Source organism: Pantherophis guttatus, chromosome 2 (genome assembly GCF_059756535.1).
Source record: "Pantherophis guttatus breed Tessera chromosome 2, ASM5975653v1, whole genome shotgun sequence".
NCBI classification, from domain to species: Eukaryota; Metazoa; Chordata; class Lepidosauria; order Squamata; family Colubridae; genus Pantherophis; species Pantherophis guttatus.
The window spans coordinates 288803804-288830596 of NC_142064.1; the positions used below are offsets into that span (position 1 = coordinate 288803804).

The following is a 26793-nucleotide window of genomic DNA, read 5'->3' on the forward strand; positions in this document are numbered from 1 at the left end:
CAGGGGGCGCCCTCGGCTAGGAGAAGTTAACGTCAGGCGGTTCCACATTAGTCCCCTGGAGGACGAACGTCACAGCTGCCTTTCCAGAGGGGACGGCGACGGGAGTGACCTCACGAACACTTGCCTGTCTAGGACCTTGCGCTCCCTCTCCTTAACCCCTGGGACTCCGCCAGAGGCTGCGGGAGAGTCTGGGGGGGGGGAGGAGATCCAGACGTGCACCGGGTGAGTTGGGGGGCTCTTCCCGGGCAAAGGGAGGCGGAGGAGGGAGAGACCCACGCCCGGCCCTCCTCCGGCTTCCACCGCGGCTCCCATGCTCCCCAGCCGTCCTCTACATGTGAAGAGCCTGAATGTGGGGAGGGGAGAGTCAGCCTTGCGGAGGCCCACCAGGAAAGGAGAGAAGCCGGGCGAGGAGGAGGTAGGATTCGCACCAGGCTCCCCGAGGGCCCCATCCTGTCTCCAGAGGGGGAGAGAAGTGGGGTGGCCTCTCCAGCTGCCTCCTTCCCAGCCCTGCTCTGGGGGACCTTAGCCCTGCGTTGGGATGAGCCGCTTGGGACTCCTGGAAGGTTGGGTGAAGGTTGCTCAGTGGCTGAATTCCACTTTCTAAGTTTGGTTTTCTTCCCATCTCAGATACAGAAGCTCGAAGCCATTTGAAATCTTTGCAAGCCATAATTTTCTCTTGGGGGAAAAAAGAGCTGAATAATCGAGGATCAGTCCTGCAGCACCAGAAATGGTCCCGTGAAGGAAAAGGCATCTGGAGATCCACCAGAGTCCTTGGACCTATTTGGAGTTGCTCTGCAGGACAGAGAAAGGATGGAGACACAACCTTTTGGAAAGGAGGGAGCCGGAAAAGGCCCTTCAGCTGCTCAGCCTGAGAAGGGGGGGAAGCTCTGGACAAGGACTGGGCAGAAGATCCTGGAGGAGGAAACCATCCTCCCTTCACAAGTTCAGCCCTGGAACTTCAGGAGCCCCCAGTACCAGGAGGCTGAGGGTCCCCGAATATTTTGCAGCCAACTCCATGGCTTTTGTAGGCAATGGCTGAGACCAGAAAAACACACCAAAGCCCAGATGCTGGACCTGGTTGTTCTGGAGCAGTTCCTGGCCCTTCTGCCTCCAGAGATGGAGGGCTGGGTGCGGGAGTGTGGAGCAGAGACCAGCTCCCAGGCGGTGGCTCTGGCTGAAGGCTTCCTCCTGAGCCAGGCGGAGGAGCAGAAGGAGCAGGTCGAGTTGCAGGTGAAACACTTTAGGGAGCCCAAAAGGGAATAAAAGAATGTTTTTGAATACTTCACCCCTCTCTCCCAAACGTCTCTGAGATTCATAATATGTTGTGATGTCCCACCAATTCTTGTAGGACATTGTTCCATGTTTTTCTCACTCAGCCTCACTATTGGGGAATTTGAGGTTGTGTTCCGAATAGGAATCCATATTCATATTTATTTCATGTGATGTACATTGATTCTGCTTCTTTTTTCCTTCCTCCTATTTGAAGTGCTGCACTGTGAAGATCAGAGATCCTGAGCGAAATAAGAATCCATTAAATCAGAAGGTATTTTCTAGGAGGATCCCTTGGGAAGACCCAAGTCAGGACACCTCAGGAGGTAATCCAAGCTCCTCCGATTTCCCAGAGAGATCCCATCTGTCTTACCTTTTTTCTCTTATTTTGTTAAATATGCATTTTGAAATTATTTATTCCTTACAGAGAAACAAAGCATGAAGTTTTCTGGTTTTTACGATGGAGCTCAAACTGTGATTGAATCTCCAAATCAAGTAAGAAAGGGAAATATTATTAGATTTGTATTCTCCTTTCCTTCAGGAAGTGAAGCGGGTGTGCAGAGTGCTCTCTTCTTCTATTTCCCTCCCTTGTTTGGACTGGATTATTTTTGTGTTCTTCTGCGACATGGACACCATAATAGCAGGTTCAAGTTGCTATCAGCCAGCATAACTTCTTCTATAGACCATTACTGGGACACAATGGTTTGTCATTTCTACTCTCAGTTTCTGTTTAGGAAATGTTTTTTTAAAGACCATATAGCTGCTTCTGGTTATCTTCTTTTGCTAGGTACTCCTCCAACTATGTTTTTACAAGAAGTAATTTTTAACAAGTCCTTCAAGAAATAGGAATAAACATATCACAGTGGTGGTAACTGCTAGAGAACCATTCTTTTTCTAATTCTTTGACTTGGAATTCTGCAAGGCTAATGAAAAATAACTAAATACTCAAATTGTCACATTACCATATTAAAAAATAAAGCAGAATTTTAATATCCAAAGGGAATGGCCACATAGAGCATGTAATCACGATACTTTGGGCTATAAAATAATTTCCAATCCTCTGATTTGATCCTGGATTAGGAGATGAAACATTCCCGCTTTGCAATGGCCTTCGCAAAAGACCTTCGCAAGAATTTTCTTTTGTTTTCTCCCATTCAGCCAGCGGCTCAAACTACTAGATCAATAAATGATAGTGTGAAACACTGCCATTTAAGTTTGTGCATATAATTGCTTTGGAAATTTGGGAACAATGGAGCAGAATAACAGATTGGTAGGGATCTTGGAGGCCTTCTAGTCCAACCTCCTGCTCAGATAGGAAGCCCTGTAACATTTCAGATAAATGGGTGTCCAATTTCTTCTCAAACTCCTCCTGAGTTGAAGCATCCACAACTTCTGGAAGCAAGTCACTCCACTAATTAATTGTTTTCACTGTCAGGAAATTTCTCTTTCAGTTGTAGATTAGTTCTCTCCTTGAATAGTTTCCATACATTGCTTCTTGTCCTGCCTTCAGGTCTTTTGGAGAATAGGTTGGCTTCCTCTTTCTGGCAGCCCCTGAGATATTGGAACACTGCTATTATGTCATTTCTAGTCCTTATTTTCATTAAACTAGACATACCCGATTCCAGCAACCGTTCTTAATATGTTTTAGCCTCAAGGACCCTAATCATTTTGGTTGCTCTTCTCTGTACTCCATCTCGCAACCAAAACTGGATGCAATATTCCAAGTGTGATCTTACCAAGGCTAACACTTCATGCAATCTTGATTCTGTCTCTCTTAATGCAGCCTATGATAGGGTTGGAGGTTTTTTGGCAACTGTAGCATACTGCTGACTCATGTTTAAGTGATTGTCCACTAGGACTCCAAGATCCCAGTTGTATTTTCTACTGTTCAGTCAGGTATCACCTATTCTATGCCTGTGCATTTACTTTTACTTTCCTAAATAAAGAACCTTGCATTTCTCATAGTTGATTCCCATTTTGTTAGATGGGGCCCAATCTGTCGATCCTGTTGATCAGTCGAACAACATCTATATCTGGAGCTTTTCTTCTGGAGTGTTGTTATTCCTGCCAATTTGGTCTTGTGTGCAAATTGGATGAGTTCCCCTTCTATCCTCTTGTCTAAATGATTGATGAAGATGATCAGATCTTGCAAATCCTCCTGTTCTGTTCTTTTTTCCATGTTCAGGAGACTCTTGTGTCCTTCGAGGAGGTGGCTGTGTATTTCTCTGAGGAGGAATGGTCTCAGCTGGATCCTGACCAAAAAGCCCTGCATTCAGAAGTAATGCTTGAAAATCATAAGAACGTGGTCTCTCTGGGTAAGAGTTTTCTAGTCCCCAATCAGAGAGTTTAAGAAGACAGATTATAGTTAGTTTTTTTTATTAAAAAATCACTAATCAGATATCGTCTCCTGGGAGGGTGAAAAGAATGAGGTGTGCTTTTATGTGTCATCTGGAACCTCCTCATGTAAGGGGAATGTGTTGTCATTTATGTTCTGAAATCTCCCAAAATTGTGTGAGAACAGAACTTTCAAGTTCAGGCTATGGAAGAGCATTCTCCCAATCTAATTCAAGAACGAAGGCATCCTAGGGTATAGGTAATGCCCAAGTTACCACAGTTCACTTAGAGACCATTTGAAGTTATGATCTGCCCCCTCCAAAAACTTGAGAGCCAGTGCCGAATTACAAATGTTGCAGCACTACAGCCGTCCATACTTATGAATGACGGCTGAGGCACTGCAACATTCGCCCTACGTACTCCCCCACCCCACCCTGCTGAGACTTACCCTGCGACGATGTTACGAGCCATTGGTTCCTTTGCCTGCTTTGGTACATTTGCAGAAAATATAGGCTACAGTAGTGAGAGATCACGTGAGTTCAGTAGCATGAAATCTCATGCTACTGATCTCATATGATCTCACACTAAAGTACGTTCTCTGCTAACTGAGACCTGTACCAGATCTGGCCAAAGAGCCCTTGCAAGCTGATGAGACTTTGGGGCAGTGAAATAGCCTTTCTTGAAGCCTTCCAAACTTTTCAATCTCTGTGCGAAGAGCGTTTACAAGCCAATGGGAGGCTTCAAGCAAAGGATTTTGCCCCAAAGTCTCATCACTAGAATCGAGGAATGGGCTGAGTGGGGGGTCAGGCCCATCAGACACATGCCACAAGGAAGCTGCTTCAAGGTCCTTGGATGTTTCCCCTGAATATTTGTTAACTCAAAACTGGCTTTGAGTGACATTTGCATACATATAGATAATTGTAAAAAAAAAAAAAGAGAGATTTTCTAGATATTTTCAAAGCTTTCATGATTCATGAATATAGAAATCATCATGTCTATATCACACCGTTGTAAGCATGCAAACATACAACCGAATAGAATTTTGGAAAAATTCAGAAGAAAATTTGTTGGCTTTCTACAGTTTGATCTTTTTCTCTAACTTTGTTACCATTTTCATTTCTCTTTTCTTTTGAAGGCAATAAGAGGCAGGAGAATCTAGATTCCTATGAACTGTTCCAAGTGATCAATGCTAAGGATGGAACGGAGAACTTTGGAATTCGAATGGAATTAGAAACCAATGAGAGAAACCAGTCAAATAATTGGAATCAGGAAAGCTCATCTTCCACTGATGCTCCTATGCAAGACTTTCTTGTCCAACAAGAGAAAATAAGGAAAAAATATATTGGGGAAAGTGTGAAGCTAATCAAAGATAAATTACATGTAAACAAACACCATTTAACGCAAAACAAAGGAGAAGATGCTATAAGACACAACGGACAAAATTACAACGAGATATTCATTCTTTGTCTTGGAAATAAGTTCCTTACAACTCAAAAAGTGATTCACACAAAAAAGGATCCTTATAAACGTTTGGAATCTGGAAAACATTTTAGAACAAGTGGGCAACTTACGTCCCATGAAAGGATTCACACTGGGGGGAAACAGTGTTCAGAAGCACCTGTAGCCCATGCAACCCAGTCTCTCCAGGCAGCAGGAGAGAAACCCTATAAATGCATGGAGTGTGGGAAAACCTTTATTCATAGCAATGGACTTAGAAACCACAAAATGATCCACACAGGAGAGAAACCATATAAATGCATGGAGTGTGGGAAGACCTTTGCTCTGAGTAATAGACTTGCTGTGCACAAAAAGATCCACACAGGTGAAAAGCCATTTAAATGTATGGAGTGCGGGAAAACGTTTACTCAAAGTGGTCATCTTATTTCCCATATGATGATCCACACAGGGGAAAAGCCATTTAAATGCATGGATTGTGGAAAGACCTTTGCTCACAGAGGTAATCTTATTTCCCATCAGGTGATCCACACAGGAGAGAAACCATATGAATGCATGAGTTGTGGAAAGACTTTTGCTCGTAGCAGTGATCTTAGAAACCACGAAAAGATCCACACAGGAGAAAAGCCATTTAAATGCATGGAGTGCGGAAAGACCTTTGCTCAAAGAGATAATCTTATTTGCCATAATATTATCCACACAGGAGAGAAGCCCTGTAAATGTATGGAGTGTGGGAAAACCTTTACTCGTAGCTATGAACTTACTATCCACAAAAAGAAACACACGGGAGAGAAACCATATACATGCATGCAGTGCGGGAAAACCTTTACTCGTAGCTATGAACTTACTATCCACAAAAAGAGACACACGGGAGAGAAACCATATAAATGCATGCAGTGCGGGAAAACCTTTATTCGTAGCTATGAACTAACTATCCACAAAAAGAGACACACGGGAGAGAAACCATATAAATGCATGCAGTGCGGGAAAACCTTTACTCGTAGCAATGAACTTACTATCCACAAAAAGACCCACACAGGGGAAAAACCATTTAAATGCATGGAGTGTGGGAAAGCCTTTACTCAAAGCAATGGACTTAGAAACCACAAAACAATCCATACAGGAGAGAAACCATATAAATGCATGGAGTGTGGAAAGACCTTTGTTTACAACAGTAGTCTTACTAACCACAAAAAGATCCACACCGATGAAAAATCATTTAAATGCATGGAGTGTGGGAAAACCTTTGCTCATAGCAATGGACTTAGAAACCACAAAAAGATCCACACAGGGGGGAAACCATTTAAATGCATGGAGTGTGGGAAAGCATTTACTAAAAAAGGTCATCTTATTTCCCATAAGATGATCCACACAGGAGAGAAACCATATAAATGCATGGTGTGTGGAAAGACCTTTGTTCAACGGGGTCATCTTATTTCCCATAAGATTATCCACACAGGGGAGAAACCATATCAATGCATGCAGTGTGGTAAAAAGTTTACTCGTAGCTATGAACTTACTATCCATGAAAAGAGACACATGGGAGAGAAACCATATAAATGCATGCAGTGTGGGAAAACCTTTACTCGTAGCAATGAACTTACTATCCACAAAAAGATCCACACAGGAGAGAAACCATATAAATGCATGGAGTGTGGGAAAACATTTACTCATAGCAGTGTGCTTAGAAGCCACAAAAAGATTCATACTGGAGAGAAACCATATAAATGTATGGAATGTGGAAAGACCTTTGCTCTGAGCAGTAGACTTACTATCCACAAAATGATCCACACAGGGGAAAAGCCATTTAAATGCATGGAGTGTGGAAAGACCTTTGCTCAGAATGGTAATCTATCTTCTCATAAAAGGATCCACACACGGGAGAAAGTATATAGCAATTCCACTTCAGACTCACATACCACTCCACAAAGCTTTATAGCAGCCTTTGAGCAGTTTACAAAATCAGGATATTGTCCCCAGAAATCTGGGTCCTCCTTTTACTGACCTGAGAAACATTAAAAGATTGAATGAACCATGAGCCGGTCAGATCGAACTCAGTTTTTCCTCCATTTTGGAACTGGTTTTCTTTTTTCTTTTTTCATTCAGAGTTTTTTCGGGGGCACAAGAGACTGGTCACCTGTAGTGTTCATCAGAAGAGATTGGAGAGGTCTAAGCCCTTTCTGCTTCCCTCCTTCAATTTGAGGCTGTGAATAATTTGAATAGGGCACCCTGTATGTATTGAATTCAAGAAATAAAAAACAAATGCATAAAAATCATTTTCCAGATTGTGGCTTCCCTGCCTGTGTCCCATCTTCCCCCACTTAACACTGGAGTTCGCAACAACCGCAAGACACAAGCTTGTTTCCCAGAGAGCCTATTCCCCCATCCCACCCTGCTGGGTCTTAATGTGCGATGATGTTGCCAGCTATCAGTTCCTTTGCCTGCTTTGGTCCATTTGCAGAAAATGGAGGGCTAAAGTTGTGAGAAATACATGAGATCTCGCGCTACTGATCTCATGTGATCTCATACTATAGTACATTAGGTCTCTGTTCTCTGCTAACCAAAGCCTACATGAGATCCAGGGCAAAATGTTTTGCAAACAAAGGGAAGGCCTCTTTGTTTTCAAAGACTTTTGCCCTGTATCTTGTGCAGTCCTCAGTTCCTAAAGAACAGGCCTAAAATACTGCAGTGCGAGATCACACAAGATCAGCAGCCTGAGATCTTGCACTACTAGTCTCACATGATCTTGCACTAAACTAGTTTCGGTCTCTGTTCTCTGCAAGGAAAAAAATCTAGAATGGACAGAAACCATATAAATGCATGGAGTGTGGAAAGACCTTTGCTCTGAGCAGTAGACTTACTATTCATAAAAGTTTACTATTTTTTTGTAGTACACGCCGCAGAGAAGCTGCTCCAAGGTACACCAGGGAAGGAGCTTGTTTCAAAATAGTTTCAGGTCTCAGGTCTCTGCTCAAATTAACCTACCCCAATAAAACTTAATTTTTCTCCTAATTCCTTCTTGGAGGTTTCCCCTGATTATTCCTTAACTCAAAACTGACTGGAGATCGCTCATGAGAATGTTTTTATTATTTTGTTTAATAGAGCACAAGTTGTACAAGATGACCAAGTTTTGTTTCTCTCAACAAAATATTGCTGGAGATATTATGTCTCAAAGTTGCTGAAACCTCAGAGTCATACTGTCGAAGACTGTGGTATGGGGTCATACAAATTACTGTATCTCCACAAGTATTGCATCGGCAAACATAACACTTTACCAATGTTCATTGGGAACATGTGTGCATGTTCACACCAAATTTCATCAAAATCTGTGAGCTGGGAGCCCCAGACCCCTTAACATGGAATGACCCAGGGGCTTTAATTGGATGGAAGTCTAGAAAACAAACTACTGTTACCATTTCTACTGCGGAGGCAGAATTTATTGCTCTATTCTGAACTATCTGAACTTTGTTCAGAAGTAACTTGGTATGTACAGCTGTTAAAGGATTTAAACTTAGTCAATGAAGCTGTAACAGTGTTTGAAGATGTTCAGATTTGCTTGCTTCACTGTTCTTCAGAAGACAATTTAGCAGATGTAATGACCAAGCCATTGGATGGAATGCACCATGGGAAGAATATTATGGTTTTATGTCTATTCCAGTCATAAAGGGAGGAGTGTCAGTGTATAAAGAATTTATACAAGGGCAATGATGGCCAATGGGAACTGTTTTTTGACTGAGACACAGAATTTGCTGTGAGAGCCATGTGAGCCGGCTTTATTCTGGGTGAGGTTTAGCTATTCTGTGTTCAGAGTTTGTTCTTTCTACCATGTTGCAAGAACTGCATAGGTATTGTTTGCTTGTATCATATTTTTATATTTTTGTAGATAAAGGAGTTTTTCTATATTATGAATCCTGCTCAATTCTTTGAATGTGTGCTGGGTGAAGCAACAATTACTAACAACATGCATAAAATTCTCTTTGTTGCATTAAAAATTACTAACACACTAAAGTGTTTGGATGGCCTTGGGGGGGGTGGTATATTTCAGCTCCTGCTGGGTTGAAACTGTTTTTCTAAATACAGACTATTAAACTTTCTGTGTCACACTGCAGAAAAAAAGAAATAGATACATACAAATCAGATTACTTCCATTCTTTTAAAAGGGATTTTAACTACTTTCCCATCGTTTTAAATTCTTTGTTTTGCTCTATAACCACTTTGTCTTTTTTTTTGAAAAGTTTTTTCAGTTTTTTTTATATACCTAATATAAAATGTACATTTTCTTATAATTAATCATATATTTTCCTTAAAGAAAGCATTAAAATAAGATATTTTAATTACTTTTGGAGTTGCTCTTCTACCTTTTCTTTGTGTGTCATTGTTGACTCCAAATGTGGTTGAATATTTTCATTTTCTCTTTTCATTTATGGTCTAATGATATATCCCTCCCTTAAATTCTCCAAAGGTCTTAAGCTTCCTAGTCACATTCATTGAGGCAAATTTCCTACTCAATCCCTAAGTAAAATTGTTTTCCCCCCATCATAGTTTACATTGAAATTCCTTTTCCACCATCTTCATCTCCTGTCAGAGATGAAATGCCATTTCTCCCTCTTCCTTTCTCAATTGAAGAGCCTCGTTATGAGGTAAAATTTTCGGACTATCCAGAGATTTCAAGTTTTTCTCCATTTTGGAACTGGTTTTCTTTTTTCGTTTTGTTCAGGGTCGCCACGTCGGACAGGGAGCCACCGAGAGGGCCCTTTCCTCCTACTCCCATGCCCATCATCCTTGCCCCTCTCCCTTCCCCTCAGACGCGCTCCTCTTTCCCGCCCTTTCTAGAAACCTGGCAGTTTGCGCCAAATCCACCAGGGGGCGACTTCCACAAAGACAAGGGAAGTCCAGGCGCTTCCCCATTGGTCCACTGGAGGGCGAACGTCACAGCTGCCTTTCCAGAGGTGGCTGCGAATGACATTACAAACGCTTGCCGCTCTAGGACGCCGCACTCGCTCTCCTTAACCCCTTGGGCTCGGCAGCAGGTGGAGATGCTGCAGGAGAGTCTGGCGGGGGGAGATGCGGACATGCCCCGGGTGAGGAGATGGGCTCTTCCCGGGTCCCATGTTCCCCAGCCACCCTCTCCATGTAGGGGGAAGCGGAAAAAGCGGGGATGCCATGAAGCTGGGATCGGGGCTCCCTCCCCGCCCCCTGTCTGGGGAAGAGACCGAGTGGGGGAGGGTCGGGTCGGCCTTGTGGATGCCCAGCAGGAGAGGAGAGAAGCCTGGCGAGGAGGCAGGATTCGCACCAGGTTCCCTGTCTCCGGAGGGGGAGAGAAGCGGGGCGGCCTTTCCAGCCGCCTCCTTCCCGGCCCTGGGCTGTGATGAACCGCTTTGGAGTCCTGGCAGGTTGGGTGAAGGTTGTTCAGTGGCTGAATTCCACTTTCTAATTCTTAATATTTATTTTCCTTTCCATCTCAGATACAGAAACTGGAAGCCGTTTGAAATCTTTGCAAGCCAAAATTTTCTCCCGGAATAAAAAAAGAGCGGAATCCCTTGGAAGGATCAGTCCTGCGGCACCAGAAATGGTCCCGTGAAGGAAAAGGCATCTGGAGACCCACCAGAGTCCTTGGAGCCATTTGGAGCTGCTCTGCAGGACAGAGAAAGGATGGAGACACAACCTTTTGGAAAGGAGGGAACCGGAAAAGGCCCTTCAGCTGCTCAGCCTGGGAACTGTGGGGAGATCTGGACAAGGACTGGGCAGGAGATCCTGAAGGAGGAAACCATCCTCCCTTCAGAAGTTCAGCCCTGGAATTTCATGCAATACCAGGAGGCTGAAGGTCCCCGAGGACTTTGCAGCCGACTCCATCACCTTTGCCATCAGTGGTTGAAGCCAGAAAGACATACAAAGGCACAGATGCTAGACCTAGTTGTTCTGGAGCAACTCCTGTTCCTTCTGCCCCCAGAGATGGGGAGCTGGGTGCAGGAGTGTGGAGCAGAGACCAGCTCCCAGGCAGTGGCCCTGGCTGAAGGCTTCCTCCTGAGCCAGGTGGAGGAGCAGAAGGAGCAGGTCGAATTGCAGGTGAGACATTTTAGGGAGCCCAGAAGGGAATAAAGAATGTGTTTGAATGCTTCACCCCTCCTTCCCAAACTTCTCTGACATTCATATTATGTGATGATGTCCCACCAATTCTTGTAGGATATTGTTCCATTGTTTTCTCACTCAACATCACTGATGGATATTGGGGGCTTTGAGGTTGCATTTTGAATATAAGAATCCACTATATGTCATGTGATGTACATTAATTTTGCTTCATTTTTCCTTCCTCCTATTGGAAGTGCTTCACTGTGGAGATCAGAGATCTTGATGGAAAGAAGAATCCATCAAATCCCCCTCAGGAGCTATTTTTTAGGAGGATCCCTTGGGAAGATCCAAGTTGGAACACTTCAGGAGGTAATTGGAGATCTTCTGATTACCCATCTATCTTACCTGTGTTCCCTCTTTTCTATAGAATACCTCCTTCTATTTTGTTAATTATGCATCTTGAAATTGTTTTATCTTTACAGAGAAACAAAGAATGAAGTTTTCTAGTTTTTATGACGGAGATCAAACAGCGATTGAACCTCCAAATCAAGTAAGAAAGGGAAAAGTTATTAGATTTGTATTCTCCCTTCAGGAAGTGAAGCAGGTGTGCAGAGGGCTTTCTCCTTCTATTTTCCCCCCTTGTTTGGCCTGGGTTATTTTTGTGTTCTTCCACAACGTGGACATCACAATAGCAGATGCAAGTTGCTATCAGCCAGCATAACCAGCCAGCTCTGGTTATCTTGTTCTGCTAGGTACTCTTCCAACTATGAGTTTACAAGAAGTAATTTTTTAACAAGTCCTTCAAGAATTAGTAATAAACGTATCACAGTGGCAAGAACTGCTAGAGACCCATTCTTTTTATAACTCATTGACTTGGAATTATGCAAGGCTAATGAAAAATAAATAAATACATTGCCACATTACCATTTTTGAAAAGCCTTATTTATAACCTCTAGTTCAAAAATAAGAAAATCATATTAAAAAATAAAGCAGAGTATTAAATTCCAAAGGGAGTGGCCATGTTGAACATGTAATCATGGTACTTTAGGCTACAAGATAATTTCCAATCCTTTGATTTGAGCCTTGTTTAGGAGATCAAAGATTCCCGCTTCGAAAGACAGAAATGACTTTCGTGGGGAATTTTTTCTTCTTCGTTTTCTTCCATTCAGCCAATGGCTCAGACTACTAGATCAATCAATGATAGACAGAGTGATAGATCAGTTGATCCAGAAGTGGGACTACTTTACTGAAAGGCACTGAAGGTTTTGCAGAATCAGTAAAGAAGTTGGATGACACTTCCCCAAATATTTCTTCAGTCGAAGAAATTTCGAGAATTGTCCATTTTCTCACCTAAAAATAGGACTTGTGTGTCGCACAGCCATTTAAGTTAGTGCATATTTTTCCTTTGGGAATTTGGGAACAATAGACCAGAATATCAGAATTGGTAGGGATCTTGGAGGTCTTCTGTCCAACCCCCTGCTCAGACAGGAAGCTTTATAACATTTCAGATTTCTTCATAAACATTTCCAATGTTGGAACACCCACAATTTCTGGAGGCAAGTCATTCCACTGATTAATTGTTCTCACTGTCAGGAAATTCCTGTTTAGTTGTAGGTTGGTTCTCTCATTGAATAATTTCCATCAATTGCTTCTTGGAAGAGTGCTATCATGTCACCCCCCTGATCCTTCTTTTCATTAAACTAGACATACCCAATTCCAGCAACTATATAATGAACTGTTGCTGGAATTGGTGCTGGAGACTAAAACATATAATATTTTGGCCTCCAGTCCACTAATAATTTTTGTTGCTCTTCTCTGCACTCTTTCTAGAGTCTCAATATCTTTTTTTACATTTGGCAACCAAAACTGGATACAATATTCCAAATGTGGTCTTACCAAGGCATTATAAAGTGGTACTAATGTGGGATCTTGATTCTATCCCCCTCTTAATGCAGCCTATGATTCTGTTGGGGGTTTTTTGGCAACTGTAGTTACACTGCTGGCTCATGTTTAAGTGATTGTCCACTAGGACTCCAAGTTCCCTGTTGCACTTTTTACTGTTGAGCCTGGTATCAGCTATTCTGTGCCTGTGCATTTGGTTTTTCTTTCCTAAATGTAGAACCCTACATTTCTCACTGTTGATTTCATTTTGCTAGATGGGGCCCAATCTGTCGATCCTTCTATACCTCGAGCTTCTGGACTGTTGGTATTCCTGTCAATTTGGTCATGTCTGCAAATTCGATGAGTTCCCCTTCTATCCTCTTGTCTAAATCATTGATGAAGATGAATGGATCTTGCGAATCCTCCTATTCTGTTTTTTTTTCCCCGTGTTCAGGAGGGTTTTGTGTCCTTTGAGGAGGTGGCTGTGTCTTTCTCTGAGGAGGAATGGTCTCAGCTGGATCCTGACCAAAAAGCGCTGCATTCGGAAGTCATGCTTGAAAACCATAGGAACGTGGTCTCTCTGGGTAAGCGTTTTCTAGTCCCCAATCAGAGTTCAAAAAGACAGATTATAATTAGTTTTTTATTTAAAAAAGTTACTAATCCGATATCATCTCCTGTGAGGAAGAAGGAAAGGATCTGGCCTTCTCGTACTCCAAAGAAGGAAGAAGTCAACGTCATTTTGCTTACATGCTTTCTGTGCCATTTCCTATCTGTATTTTTCCATTTCTTATCTGAGGCTGAGAAGAATGGGGTGTGCTTTTATGTGTCCTCTGGAGGTCATGTGAGAGGAATGTGTTTTCATTTGTCCTCTGAAACCTCCCCAAATTGTGTGAGGACAGAACTTTCACGCTCAGGCCGTGGAAAAGCATTCTCCATCAGTAGTGGGATTCAAAATCTTTAACAATCGGTTCTGTGGGCGTGGCTTGGTCGTCATGTGACTGGCTGGGCCTGTCTGAGTGGTCATGTGACTGGGTGGGCATGGCCAACTTGACGTCACTCACGTCAAAGGGTGCCTTGCCTGGCCTCTCCTCGCCTCAAAACCCTAAATGAGATACATTTTCCCTGTCTATTTATTTACTACTACTGAACATCCAAAATACACTATTTAATCCTATGTATATGTGCCATATGTGTACATACATATTACATAGTATCTTGTGTGTATAGGCACACAAAAAGATACATTATCTACTATATATACTGTATGTGTATGTACAAACACACACACACAGCTCTTCTAAAACTATACACATTCAACCTCACTGCGTTTGGAAAAACACCCAGAGTCCACTTTCTGCCACACATTTAACTATAACTTGTGTACATTAGAACATTACACACGCCTTCAGATTTACTTCCCTAGCCTGCACATGCCTGTTAGATGTCATGGATTGAGTATAATGTAGCAAAACTCACTTAACAATGCTCTTGCTTAGCAACCAAAATTTTGGGTTCAATTGTGGTCATAAGTGAAGGACTATCTCTGCCTTCCTCTGCATGGCAGCCTTGTCCTAGTAAACTACTTCCCTTTTCTGGCAATTTTCCTCTCTTGTTAGGGGCACCAAAATAATCCAGATGATATAAAGTCTCCTACTGGAGCAGGGAGTTGGACTAGATGGCCTCCAAGATCCCTTCTAACCCTGCTATTCTATGATTCTGTAAGGATCTCCTGCTGGAACAGGAGGTTGGACCAGATAGAACAGTAGTGGCGAACCTTTTTCTCATTCGGTGCCGGAAGTGTGTGTGTGCGTGCGCAACCATGTGTTCCAGCACCCATAATGCAATGCAAACCCCTACCACATGCGCATGCGCACACGCCCCTCCGTGCTCCCCCTGCACATCCCCCCCCCCACACATTTGCTTTGCTACCTCTGTGCTCTGTTTTGGGCCTGGAACATCATTATTCCGAGGCAGGGCTGTTTGGCCCAACCGATTCTTGCTGTGTCTGTACGCGGTGGGCTTTCTGGTGAGCTGGCGAGACTGCGCGGTTACCTCAGTGGCTTGTAAAGCTTGGGCTGAGCCTCTGGGCTGCCAGGTCCGGAGCTGGCAGCAGCTTCTTCCTATCACTCAGCCCTTGCCTTGGGGTGACTTTTTCGGCATTCAGCCCTGAAGGGTAGTGGAGTCTTCCACTCTGCATGTGCTCAGAGGCAGTCTGCAGTCCTCTGGATCCAAGTCTTGGCGTTGGAAGAAAAGCAAATTTCCGAAAGGAGCAGATTGCGAGGAGGAGGAGGAGGAGGAGGCGAGGATGGGCAGGCCGGGCTTCCCTGTCTCCCCACCTGAGCGGGCTTCTGGCATAGCCCTAGACCTCCAGGGGGAGGGAGGGAAGCCCTGGCCTGCTGCTCCTGCTGCCGCCACCCACTTGCCCCGGCAACAGCGGTTCTCATGCTGCCCCTTCTCCGGCAGCACCAGGAGCAGCTGGTGGGGCAGAGAGGGCAGTGGCAGGCTGCGGCGTCAGGCCGTTCTCACCGGCTAAGAAACCGGCCATTACTATCGGGCTTATTCAACCCAAGACACGCACACAAACGCACACACGCTCTTCGCTTCCAATCAAACCTACACCAGCGGAGAAGGGGCCAGCATGCACATGGCAGCCAGAAAAGAAGTCGCAGCAACAGAAGCTGAGATGTTTGCAGTGGTCATAAAAACTTAATTAAGCTGCCTTAAGCAGTTCAGTGCGTTTTGCCCCATTTCCCTGGAGGCAGGTAATGGGAGCTTGGAAGCAGCTGAATTTGGAGGATCAAAAAGAAAATTCAAAAAGAAAATAAAAGAGACTGAAAAAAAAAAAAAATCCCCTCAAAAGGCTGCAAAACGGGCAGTGAGGGAGAAGACATCCAAGCAGGCTGTGACATTGGGGAGGGAAAGAATGAGAGATGGGAAAAGCTGAACTTCTTGTAGCCTTCTTCCAGCTTTATGCTGAGCTTACTTGCAGCTGGGACCGGGACGGGATCTTCCCCCGCCCCCCACAAGGTGAGCTGTGGCTGTGAGGGATGGGGAGGGGTGAGGCTTCAGTTGATTTCCCAAACTGAACATAAGGTTAACTGGCTGAATCCCACCACTGCCTACACCATTTCTAACAGATGTCTGGTTTTCTTGAAAGCTTCCAGTGATGAAGCTTCCAAAAATTCTGAAGGCAAGCTGTTTCATGGGTTGATTGGTCTCACAGTCAGAAAATGTGAAAGAAGCAGTTCAGTATTGTTGTATGTGCCCTGTGAAAGCTTGTTAGATTTCAATCTGGATTTATTCAACCTTGGAGCAGATTTTCCCATGGGCAATGCAACAGGGGTAGGAGAGGGGGTCACGCAGTCCCTGTACATGTGAGACAGAGCAACTTACCAAAATTAGGCAAGCAGCCAAGGCAGGCAACAGTGACAAACAGGGAGGGAGACAAATGGGCGACGGAGGCAAATGGGGGCAGCGGAGACAAACAAGGGTGAGGCAAATGGGGGCAGTGGAGAGAGAGAGAAACGGCAACTGAGGCAAATGGGGATGACGGAGGCAAACGAGGAGAGAGACAAATGTGGCGACAGTGGCAAACAGGGCAATAGTGGCAAGCGGGGCGACGGAGGCAAACGGGGAGGGAGACAAATGAGGGTGACTGAGGCAAACGGGGAGGGAGACAAATGTGGTGACAGTGGCAAATGGGGCAATGGTGACAAGCGGGGCGACGGAGGCAAACGGGGAGGGAGACAAATGAGGGCGACTGAGGCAAATGGGGAGGGAGACAAATGGGGCCAATAGAGGCAAATGGGGACAGCGGAGGCAAATGGGGAGGGAGGCAAACGGGGAGGGAGGCAAATGGGGGCAGCGGAGACAAACGGGTGAGACAAATGGGGGCAGTGGAGAGAGAGACAAACGGCAACTGAGGCAAATGGGGATGACGGAGGCAAACGGGGAGGGAGACAAATGTGGCGACAGTGGCAAATGGGGCAATGGTGGCAAGCGGGGCGACGGAGGCAAACGGGGAGGGAGACAAATGAGGGCGACTGAGGCAAATAGGGAGGGAGACAAATGGGGCCAATAGAGGCAAATGGGGACAGCGGAGGCAAACGGGGAGGGAGACAAATGAGGGCGACTGAGGCAAATAGGGAGGGAGACAAATGGGGCCAATAGAGGCAAATGGGGACAGCGGAGGCAAACGGGGAGGGAGGCAAATGGAGGCAGTGGAAACAAACGGGGCAACGGAGGCAAATGGGGGCAGCAGAAGTAAACGGGGAGGGAGACAAATGAGGGCGACAGGCAAGTGGGGAGGGAGACATGGGCCACTGAGGCCAAATGGGGCGACGGAGGCAAATTGGGAGGGAGACATCCCCCAAGTAGTTAAGACCCAGTTCCAAAATTATGACCACAGGCTAAATGCTTTGCAAATAGAGGGAAGGCCTCTTCGTTTTCAAAGACTTTTGCCCTGCTGTAAAGTTGGACTCTCTTGTGCAGTCCTCAATTCATAAAGAACACAAGTCTAAAGTATTGCAGTGCAAGATCACGTGAGATGAGTACCCTGAGGTCTTGCACTACTGGTCTTGTGTGATCTCGCACTAAAGTAGTTTAGGCCTCCATTCTCTTATGAACAGAAGGCTGTACCAGATCCGACCATAAAGTCCTTGCAAGCCAATGAGACTTTGGTGCAGCAAAATAACCATTCTTGAAGCCTCCCATCCTTTCCAGTCTCAGCATGAAGAGCATTTACAAGCCAATGGGAGGCTTCAAGCAAGGATTTAGCTTCAAAATCTCACCACCTGTCAGACACACATCATGGAGCAGCTGCTCCAAGGTACACCGGGGAAGAAGGAGCTTGTTTCAAAATTGTTTCGTTTCTCACAGGTCCCTGCTGTAATTTTTTGTACATCAAGAGCATATGCACCAAGACAAATTCCTTGTGTGTCCAATCACACTTGGCCAATAAAGAATTCTATTTTATTCGATTTGATTTGATTTGATTCGATTCTAATTAACCCACCCCAATAAATTTTAAGTTTTCCCCTAATTCCTCCTTGGAGGTTTTCCCTGATTATTCCTTAACTCAAAACTGACTTTGAGTGAGATTTGCATATAAATAGATTATTGTAAGGAAAGAGATGTTTTCTAGATATTTTCAAAGCTTTCATGACTCATGAATATAGAAATCATCGTGTCTATGTCACACCACTGTAAGCATGCAAACATACAACCTAATGGAATTTCAGAAAAATTCAGAAGGAAATTCACTTGACTTTCTACTGTTTGATCTTTTTCTCTAACCTTATCATTTTTATTTCTCTTTTGCTTTGAAGGTAATAATGGGCAGGAGAATCAGGATTCCTGGGAACCGTTCCAAGTGATCGATGCTAAAGATGGAATGGAGAAGTTTGGATTTCAAATGGAATTAGAAAACCATGAGTGGAACCAGTCAAATAATTGGTATCAGGAAAGCTCATCTTCCACTGATGCTTTGATGCAAGACTTTCTTGCCCAACAAGAGAAAATAAGGGAAAACTATATTGGGGAAAGTATGAAGCTAATCAAAGCTAAATTACATGTAAATGAACACTATTTAAGCCAAAACAAAGCAGAAGATGCTATAAGAAGACACAACGGACAAAATTACAATGGAACATTCTTTCTTTCTCTTGGAAATAACTTCCTTACATCTCAAAAAGTGATTGACACAAAAGAGAAGCCTTACAAATGTTTGGAATGTGGAAAATGTTTTAGAACAAATGGGCAACTTACTTCCCATGAAAGAATTCATACTGGGGAGAAGCCATACAAATGCAGAGAGTGTGGCAACAGGTTCAGAAGATGTAGTAATCTTATTTCCCATAAAAGGATCCACTCAGGAGAGAAACCCTATAAATGCATGGAGTGTGGAAAGACCTTTGCTCAGAGCATTGGACTTAGAAGCCACAAAATGATCCACACAGGAGAGAAACCATATAAATGCATGGAATGTGGAAAGACCTTTGCTCTGAACAGTAGACTTACTATCCACAAAAAGATCCACACGGGGGAAAAGCCATTTAAATGCATGGAGTGTGGAAAGACTTTTGCTCAAAGATGTCATCTTATTTCCCACAAAAGGGTCCACTCAGGAGAGAAACCATATAAATGCATGGAGTGTGGGAAAACCTTTACTCATAGCAGTGGACTTACTATCCACAAAAGGCTCCACACAGGAGAGAGACCATATAAGTGCATGGAGTGTGGAAAGACCTTTGCTCAACATAGATATCTTGCTTCCCATAAGATGATCCACACAGGAGAGAAACCATATAAATGCATGGAGTGTGGGAAAACCTTTACTCATAGCAATTCACTTGCTATCCACAAAAGGCTCCACACAGGAGAGAAACCATATAAATGTATGGAGTGTGGAAAGGCTTTTGCTCTGAACAGTACACTTACTATCCACAAAAAGATCCACACAGGAGAAAAGCCGTATCAATGCATGGAGTGTGGGAAAACCTTTACTCATAGCAGTGGACTTACTATCCACAAAAGGCTCCACACAGGAGAGAAACCATATAAATGCATGGAGTGTGGAAAGACCTTTGCTCAACGCAGTTATCTTGCTTCCCATACAATGATCCACACAGCAGATAAACCATTTAAATGCATGGAGTGTGGAAAGTCCTTTGCTCAAAGAGGTCATCTTATTTCCCATAAAATGATCCACACAGGGGAGAAGCCGTATAAATGCACACAGTGTGGAAAGACTTTTACTCGTAGAAGTGTTCTTACTATCCACAGAAAGCTCCACACAGAAGACAAACCATATAAATGCATGGAGTGTGGAAAGACCTTTGTTTTGAGTAGTAGGCTTAGTATCCACAAAAAGATCCACACAGGGGAGAAACCATATAAATGCATGAATTGTGGAAAGGCATATGCTCGGAGCTATGATCTTACTTCCCATAACAAAATCCACACAGGAGAGAAGCCATATAAATGCATGGAATGTGGAAAGAGCTTTGCTCGGAATCATAGCCTTACTTGTCATAAAAGGATCCATGCTCGGGAGAAACTATATAGCAGTAGCCATTCCACTTAAACTTATATACCACTCCAAACTGCTGTACAGCATTCTCTGAGCAGTTGTTCTGTCCCCGCCTCACACACGCACCCCCACAGACGGCCAAGAGTTAATAAGCCAACACACGAAAGATTCTTCGATGACAAAGTTGGCAGCAACCCAATGGCTGGCTGCCAATAATCTTTACTTACAAGGAAGGAGTTTCCCCTTTGTTCGGAACACCAAAACAAAATCACAATAACAAAGAGATTAGTCCGAATTCAGTCCGATAAGTCAGGCAAAGTTCCAGCAACACAGAGAGGATGAGTTATTTCCAGTTTTTGCTCGTCATAGAGCTTGAACGGCCACCACACCCCCTTTTATACCCTGTGGGATGTGGTCCAGTGACTCAGCCTAATCCCTGAAACGCCTCTTTCTCTGCTGCGCGCGCTTATCTCTGCGACGCTGTCGAGGGTCCAGCCAAGACTCATCTTCCTCATTACTGTCCGCCTGTGGCTGCGTGGACGTGCTTGGCCCCGGGCCTATCTTTTGGCCTTCGGTGTCCTCTGGAGGCATTGCCAGAGAGGAAGGTCCTGGAGAGGGAGGCCTTGCCAACTCCTCTCCTTCACTCTCGGAGTCCTCTCCTGCTGATAATCCAGGCTCAGGGAACGGAGCCACAACAGCAGTTTATAAAGTCAGCAAATGGTCAAAACCTGGCTCAAAAACAGTAGCTGTGAGTGGGACCTTGGATTTTGGTTTGGCTAGTCTAGAGAAAAGAAGGATTAGGAGTGACATGATAGCAATATTCCAGTATTTGAGAGGCTGCCACAAAAGAGGAGGGGATCAATTTTTTTTCCAAAGCACCAGAGGGCAAGACACGAAACGATGGAAACTAATAATGGAGAGAAGCAACCTGGAATTTCCTTACAGTGAGGACAATTGGGCAGAAGCTGGCAGGTGGGCACCCCCCACCTGCTCCAGGAGGGAAGGCAGGCTTCGCGCTGTCTGGCTTAGCCATCCAGGTGGAGATGGGCACCGCAGCAGGTGGGATGGAGGCAGGAGGGATGTGCGAGCGGGCTCGGTGGAGCCACTTAGCAGGGAGGGAGACTCCTGCCCATTTGGTTTGCTTCAGCATGGGGTGGGAACACAGAAGGCAGAGGAAATCCATGCCTCGGTGTTCCATCATCAAAGACTCCTTTGCATCCCAGAATTTGATCCTGCACTCTCTCTCTTTCTCTCCTCCCTCCCTCCTTCTTTCTCCTTCCGTCCTTCCTTCCTTCCTTCCTTCCTTCCTTCCTTCCTTCCTTCCTTCTCTCTGATTCTGATTCTCTAGCACCTCATTTCTTGCTGGGTTTTGCGGGTGCTTCTCCCAGCCCTTTTTGGTGTGCACAGTACCAACAAAGGCCGGAAGAAGCGCCTGCGAGATCCAGCAAGAGATAAGGCAAGTGCAGGGGTGCTTTGCTCCTGCTCTGGAATATGGAGCGAGTCTCCATCCCCTGCCGTCGACCTTACCTTCTCAGGCCAGGAGAGGAGTGACTGGGAGGGGAGGGTGAGGGGCAGAGCCAGCCAGTGGTGGGATCACCTGACAGCCACAGCAGAGGGACAAAAGAGCCGCATGCAGCTCTGGAACTGCAGGCTGCCGACACCCGAGCTAGATGAATCTCGGAAACGGAGATACTAGATGGCTTTTCCCAGCCAGTTGATTGAGAACCTGCTAGAGAGGTTGAAACAGATGAGCATTGAGAGCATAGGATAACCATGCAGATCTGAAGCACCCAGAGTGATCCTGAACTGGCCTACTTTGACATTCCCACCAGTTTCAGTTGCAGTGACTCAGTTGGCTAGCCCTCCCCCAGTGCTGTCGGCAGTCTTGCCTGGATCCACAGCAAAGCCCACTGCCCTTTCATCAGTTAGTGACCCACCTGGCCACCCACACCACCTAGCAAGGACCCCCACCATGGGCATATTACCCTGGGGCCAGCTGGGTCCTGGGGCAATGGACTTCATCTTGGGCATTGCCGCAGCCTGCTCCCCCTCCCCAATCTGCCCTTCCATCAATGAAGGCCACCTTCGAAGGGACCCAAACAAGCAGGGGTGGACCCACGTAGACGATCATGGTGCAGACTACCTCAGCGTCTAAACCATGGTCTGGGCCATAACAACAAACTTGAAGGGGAATGCAGCAGACTGGGCCACCCAACTCCATGATGAAGCCATGTCAGAAATTTCAGAGCTGCTTTCAGTTCAGAGCTACTTTCGATGGAACCCCAGGGAAGCTGGTGTACTTTCTGAACTGGATCTGGTCCCATCTCTACTGTTATAGGGCTCAATACCAATCGGATCAGGAAATAATCTTAGCGAAAACTCGCTCGGCAAGCTGTTGAGGTTCCTCCCCCACCTTCAAAAGGGAAAGAAGCTCCAGCTCTGAAACCCTCTCCAGGCACCACCAGAAAGAGCAGCAAGGCCAGTGAAGAGGATCCGATGGTAAATGAAGCCATCTGCCCCTTTGCCATAAAGTTCCGAACAGTGGTACCCAGAATGGGCCCAGGGGAACATAGAAGCTGTCATAGACATTGGGTGTACTAGGTGCCTAATTAGTCTCCCCACTGTCCAGAAGACAGGTCTAGTTTTCTGAACACTTTGCCCTTTGATAGGTGACTTAGCATGTCTTTTATTAGGGGGAGAGGGTAGGTATTCTCCACGCACATGGCGTTAATTCCATGGGAATTCACACAGACTCTAATTTCCTCCCCCCATCCTTTTTTTTGATGGGGGAGGAGGAAATTACTGCACTGGGGCCGCCACTTTAGATTTGGCGGGCTGAATGAAACCCCTTGGCAAATTGGTGTTGATGTACTTCCTCAATTTGTCCATCTCTCTAGGGATCATGGAATACGTCTTGATTTTTGGCACTTAGCTCTTGGCACAAATTCTATTGCTCAGTGGGTGGAGCGGGGAGGGGGGAAAGGGGGAAGATATTGTGCTCGCTGAATGCATCTGCCAGGAACCTGTACTCTTTGGGCACCTGGGGGAAGCCAGGTGGGCCATCCGCAGCGGCTGCTACCCTCTCTCCCCAACCAGGCCTGATTGGGGGCTGAAGTGGTTGAGCTTTGCCTTGAGGGAACAGTGATAGTGGACAGATGCCTATTTTTAGCTTCCAGTAGCCATCTTCCCACGTTATGGCTGGACCCCATTTGTCCAGCCAAGCAAGGCCTAGGATGACCAACTCTTTCATCTTTGGGGCTACCACGAAGTGTATAGGTTTCCACTGGGGTCCCATCTCCACTCTCACAAGCTCAGTGACTACAGTGGCTCGGGCTTTGACTATTAACGTCCCATCAACTTCCTCGAAGCATATTGGGCGCCCCAGTTCTAGAAGGGAGTTCCTAAACTCCATAGGATTGACTCAAGGGCTTAACTCGGCGTTTCATCTGAGTACTAACGGAGCCGTGGAACACGCAAATGCCATGGTGGAGCAGTATCTGAGATGCTATGTGGACTATCAACAAAACAACTGGGCGGACTTGCTGCCTTTCCTGGAGGTGGCTTACAATAACACAGTGCACAGTAGCACCGACTGATTCCCCTTCCAAACGGCTAGGGGTATGGACTTTGTCCCCATGCCCAGGCTGCCTCAAGAGCTGCCATCATCCATGACCCTGGCAGAGTGAATGGAATTGTTAAGGCTGGGTTGGGAGAATATAAAGTGAGCCCTGGCTGAGGTGGCAAAACACAAGCAGATAAGCACTGATCCTTCCATCCCCCCTTCCGGGTGGGAGATCATGTATACCTATCAACAAAATACATTAAGCTAAAATTGCCTAGCAAGAAACGGGGGCCTAAGTTTCTAGGGCCATTCTCAATAGTGAAAGAAAGTAACTCAGTGACAGTACAACTTAGTCTCCCACACCTGCTAGGGAAAGTGCATACAGTTTTCCATTGCAGCTTGTAAAAGCCGGTAGTTAACTCACAGCTAACACTGAGGAACAGGGGAGCTCCTTAACTGGTTATGGTACAGGATGAGACCCATTATAAGGTTAAGAAAATATTGGGCTTAAGGTTACACTGGGGTTGCTTGCAATATTTAGTCCACTGGAAGGGATATCCTTTGAGGCTACGTAAGTGAAGAGCTGGGATGTAAAAGCATAGAATAGAATAGAATTTTTTTTATTGGCCAAGTGTGATTGGACACACAAGGAATTTGTCTTGGTGCATAAGCTCTCAGTGTACATAAAAGAAAAGATACATTCATCAAGCATCATAAGGTACAAACTTAAGAATATCATAGGGTACAAATAAGCAATCAAATCATTAGGAAACAGTCAATATAAATCGTAAGTATACAAGCAACAAAGCTACAGTCATAAGTGGAAGGAGATGGGTGATGGGAATGATGAGAAGATTAATAGTAGTGCAGACTTAGTAAGTAGTTTGACTGTTGAGGGAATTATTTGTTTAGCAGTGATGGTGTTTGGGAAAAAACTTCTTGTGTCTAGTTGTTCTGGTGTGCAGTGCTTTATAGCATCGTTTTGACGTTAGGAGTTGAAACAGTTTATGTCCAGGATGCGAGGGGTCTGTAAATACTTTCACAGCCCTCTTTTTGACTCATGCAGGTCCTCAATGGAAGGCAGGTTGGTAGCAATTGTTTTTTCTGCAGTGCTAATTATCCTCTGAAGTCTGTGTGTCTTGTTGGATTGCAGAATCAAGCCAAACCATAGAAGTGCAGATGACAGAATCAATAATTCCTCGGTAGAACTGTATCAGCAACCCCTTGGGTAGTTTGAGCTTCCTGAGTTGGCGCAGAAAGAACATTCTTTGGTGTGCTTTTTTGATGTTAGGTGTCCATTTTAGGTCTTGAGATATGATAGAACCTAGAAATTTGAAGGTCTCTTCTGTTGATACTGTGTTGTCTAGTATTGTAAGAGGTGGAAGTATGGAAGGGTTTCTCCTAAAGTCTACCACCATTTCTACAGTTTTGAGTGTGTTCAGTTCCAGATTGTTCTGGTCGCACCACAAGGCTAGTTGTTCAACCCCCCCCCGTCTGTATGCGGAGTCATCATTGTCTTGAATGAGACTGATCACTGTTGTGTCATCTGCAAACTTCAGTAGTTTAACAGATGGATCATTAGGGATGCAGTCATTGGTATATAGAGAGAAGAGAAGTGGGGAGCGCTCACAGCCTCGGGGGGGGGGGGCTGTGCTATAATTGTACAGGTATCTGATGTGATTCTTTTTAGCTTGATTGCTGCTTCCTGTTCGTTAGGAAGCTTATGATCCACTTACAGGTGTGTTCAGGTACCTCTAGCTGGTTTAGCTTAGTTAGAAGCAGGATGGATAAAAATCAATGATTTTTTAAAATTTTTTATTTAAATCAGATTTTTTTGATTATCAAATTTAAATTTTAATAAAATGCTTTTGAAGTAAAAATCTATCTAAAGATACTCTTCTATTTAAGATACATTAATAATTTAGTTTATTCAGCATGAAATGGAGCTTAGTTATGTAGCATGAGGCTGTATATTCTGTAATATTGGGACTGTCGGCGAATCAACAGCAGGTCAGAGGAGGAGCCGCTGCGGGACAGAGATGACAGTTGTTCTTTAAAAATTATGATTTAAATCAAGTTGATTTAAATCAAGCCCTTTTACTAGTGATTTATGTCATGATTTAAATCGTGATTTAAACCGACTTGATTTAAATCAAATCCACCCTGGTTAGAAGAGAGTCAGGAATGATGGTTTGAATGCTGAACTAGTCTACAAAGAGGACCCTTGTGTAGGTCTTTGGAGATTCAAGTTGTTCTAGGATGTAGTGCAGAGCCATATTAACAGCATCATCTGTTGATCTATTTGCTCAGTATGCAAATTGCAAGGGGTCTAATAGCGGATCCGTGATGGTTTTCAAGTGGGACAGCACTAGCCTTTCAAAGGTTTTCATGGCTACAGATGTTAGAGCAATTGGTCTGTAGTCATTCAGTTCCTTGATGGTGGGCTTCTTCGGCACTGGGATGATAGTAGAGAGTTTGAAGCAAGAAGGAATATAGCACATGTCTAGCGATTTATTGAAGATTCGGGTGAAGATGGGGGCCAATTGGTCAGCACAGACTTTTAGCAAGAAGGAGTTATCTTGTCTGGGCCTGGAGCTTTTCCTGGCTTTTGTCTGTGAAATAGGTCTTGTACTTCCTTTTCTGCGATCACTAGGGGTTGTGAACCCAATGGGATGGGGTCATATAGGTTAGTAAAACAATTCCATGAGAAATTCCCTAGCAAGCCAAAGGAGACCCTGTGAGGGGGGGGGGAGAGGTGGTTAGGAACAGCATTATTAACTCCTATCACTTATCTCGTTTCAGGATGTCCTCATCTGCTGAGTGGGGGCAGCCTGTCATCCCTGGAGCCATCTTTAATGGGAGTCTTCAGGGCTATCATAGCGGTGGCTGGGCAAGCTTTGGGAACGGGAAGGAGGAAGTAGAGATAGTGTGGGGTGTGTAATCAGAACATTCTTTTCCTTGGGAGTCAAGGACATCTTGGCAGCACCTGGGGAGGCATTTCTGGAAGTTAACTGAAGTTGGGACAGTGACCGGATTGGGCCATGGGTGCCAATATGTGCTTGGCGGGGAAGGAACTTTGATTTTTACTTTGGGGTGGGGAAAACGCGGGGCTTTCAGATTCGGGTTTTCCCCAGATGTGCCAAAATGATCTCTAATAAATTTGTACTTTGAGGAAGATGCCTGCCTCGGAGTG

At 44.9% G+C, this 26793-nt stretch overlaps 1 protein-coding gene across 6 annotated transcripts; it reads left to right on the plus strand.

The window, feature by feature from the left end:
* On the plus strand, positions 1-26777 carry LOC117659393 (uncharacterized). 6 transcript variants are annotated; one of them, XM_060687646.2, is made up of 7 exons: positions 2-415; positions 628-1230; positions 1487-1595; positions 1697-1764; positions 3455-3584; positions 4739-6945; positions 18722-20111. In XM_060687646.2, the coding sequence occupies exons 2-7, from the start codon at positions 811-813 to the stop codon at positions 20090-20092; spliced, it is 4305 nt and encodes a 1434-aa protein (XP_060543629.2). In that variant the 5' UTR covers positions 2-415; positions 628-810; the 3' UTR covers positions 20093-20111. The 6 variants fall into 6 exon arrangements, with proteins under 6 accessions (XP_087740923.1, XP_087740925.1, XP_060543629.2 ...); XM_087884797.1 differs by lacking the exon at positions 18722-20111 and having other exon boundaries at positions 1-222; positions 4739-7334; XM_087884799.1 differs by lacking the exon at positions 18722-20111 and having other exon boundaries at positions 1-222; positions 628-1218; positions 4739-7334.
* Positions 26778-26793: the final 16 nt, after the last annotated feature.

Coding starts and splice junctions, on each gene's coding strand:
- LOC117659393 (XM_060687646.2), top strand. CDS start 811: ATGGAGACACAACCTTTTGGAAAGGAGGGAGCCGGAAAAGGCCCTTCA. Junction 1,231..1,486: donor AGGAGCAGGTCGAGTTGCAG/GTGAAACACTTT, acceptor TCCTATTTGAAG/TGCTGCACTGTGAAGATCAG. Junction 6,946..18,721: donor GGATCCACACACGGGAGAAA/GTATATAGCAAT, acceptor ACAAAAGAGAAG/CCTTACAAATGTTTGGAATG.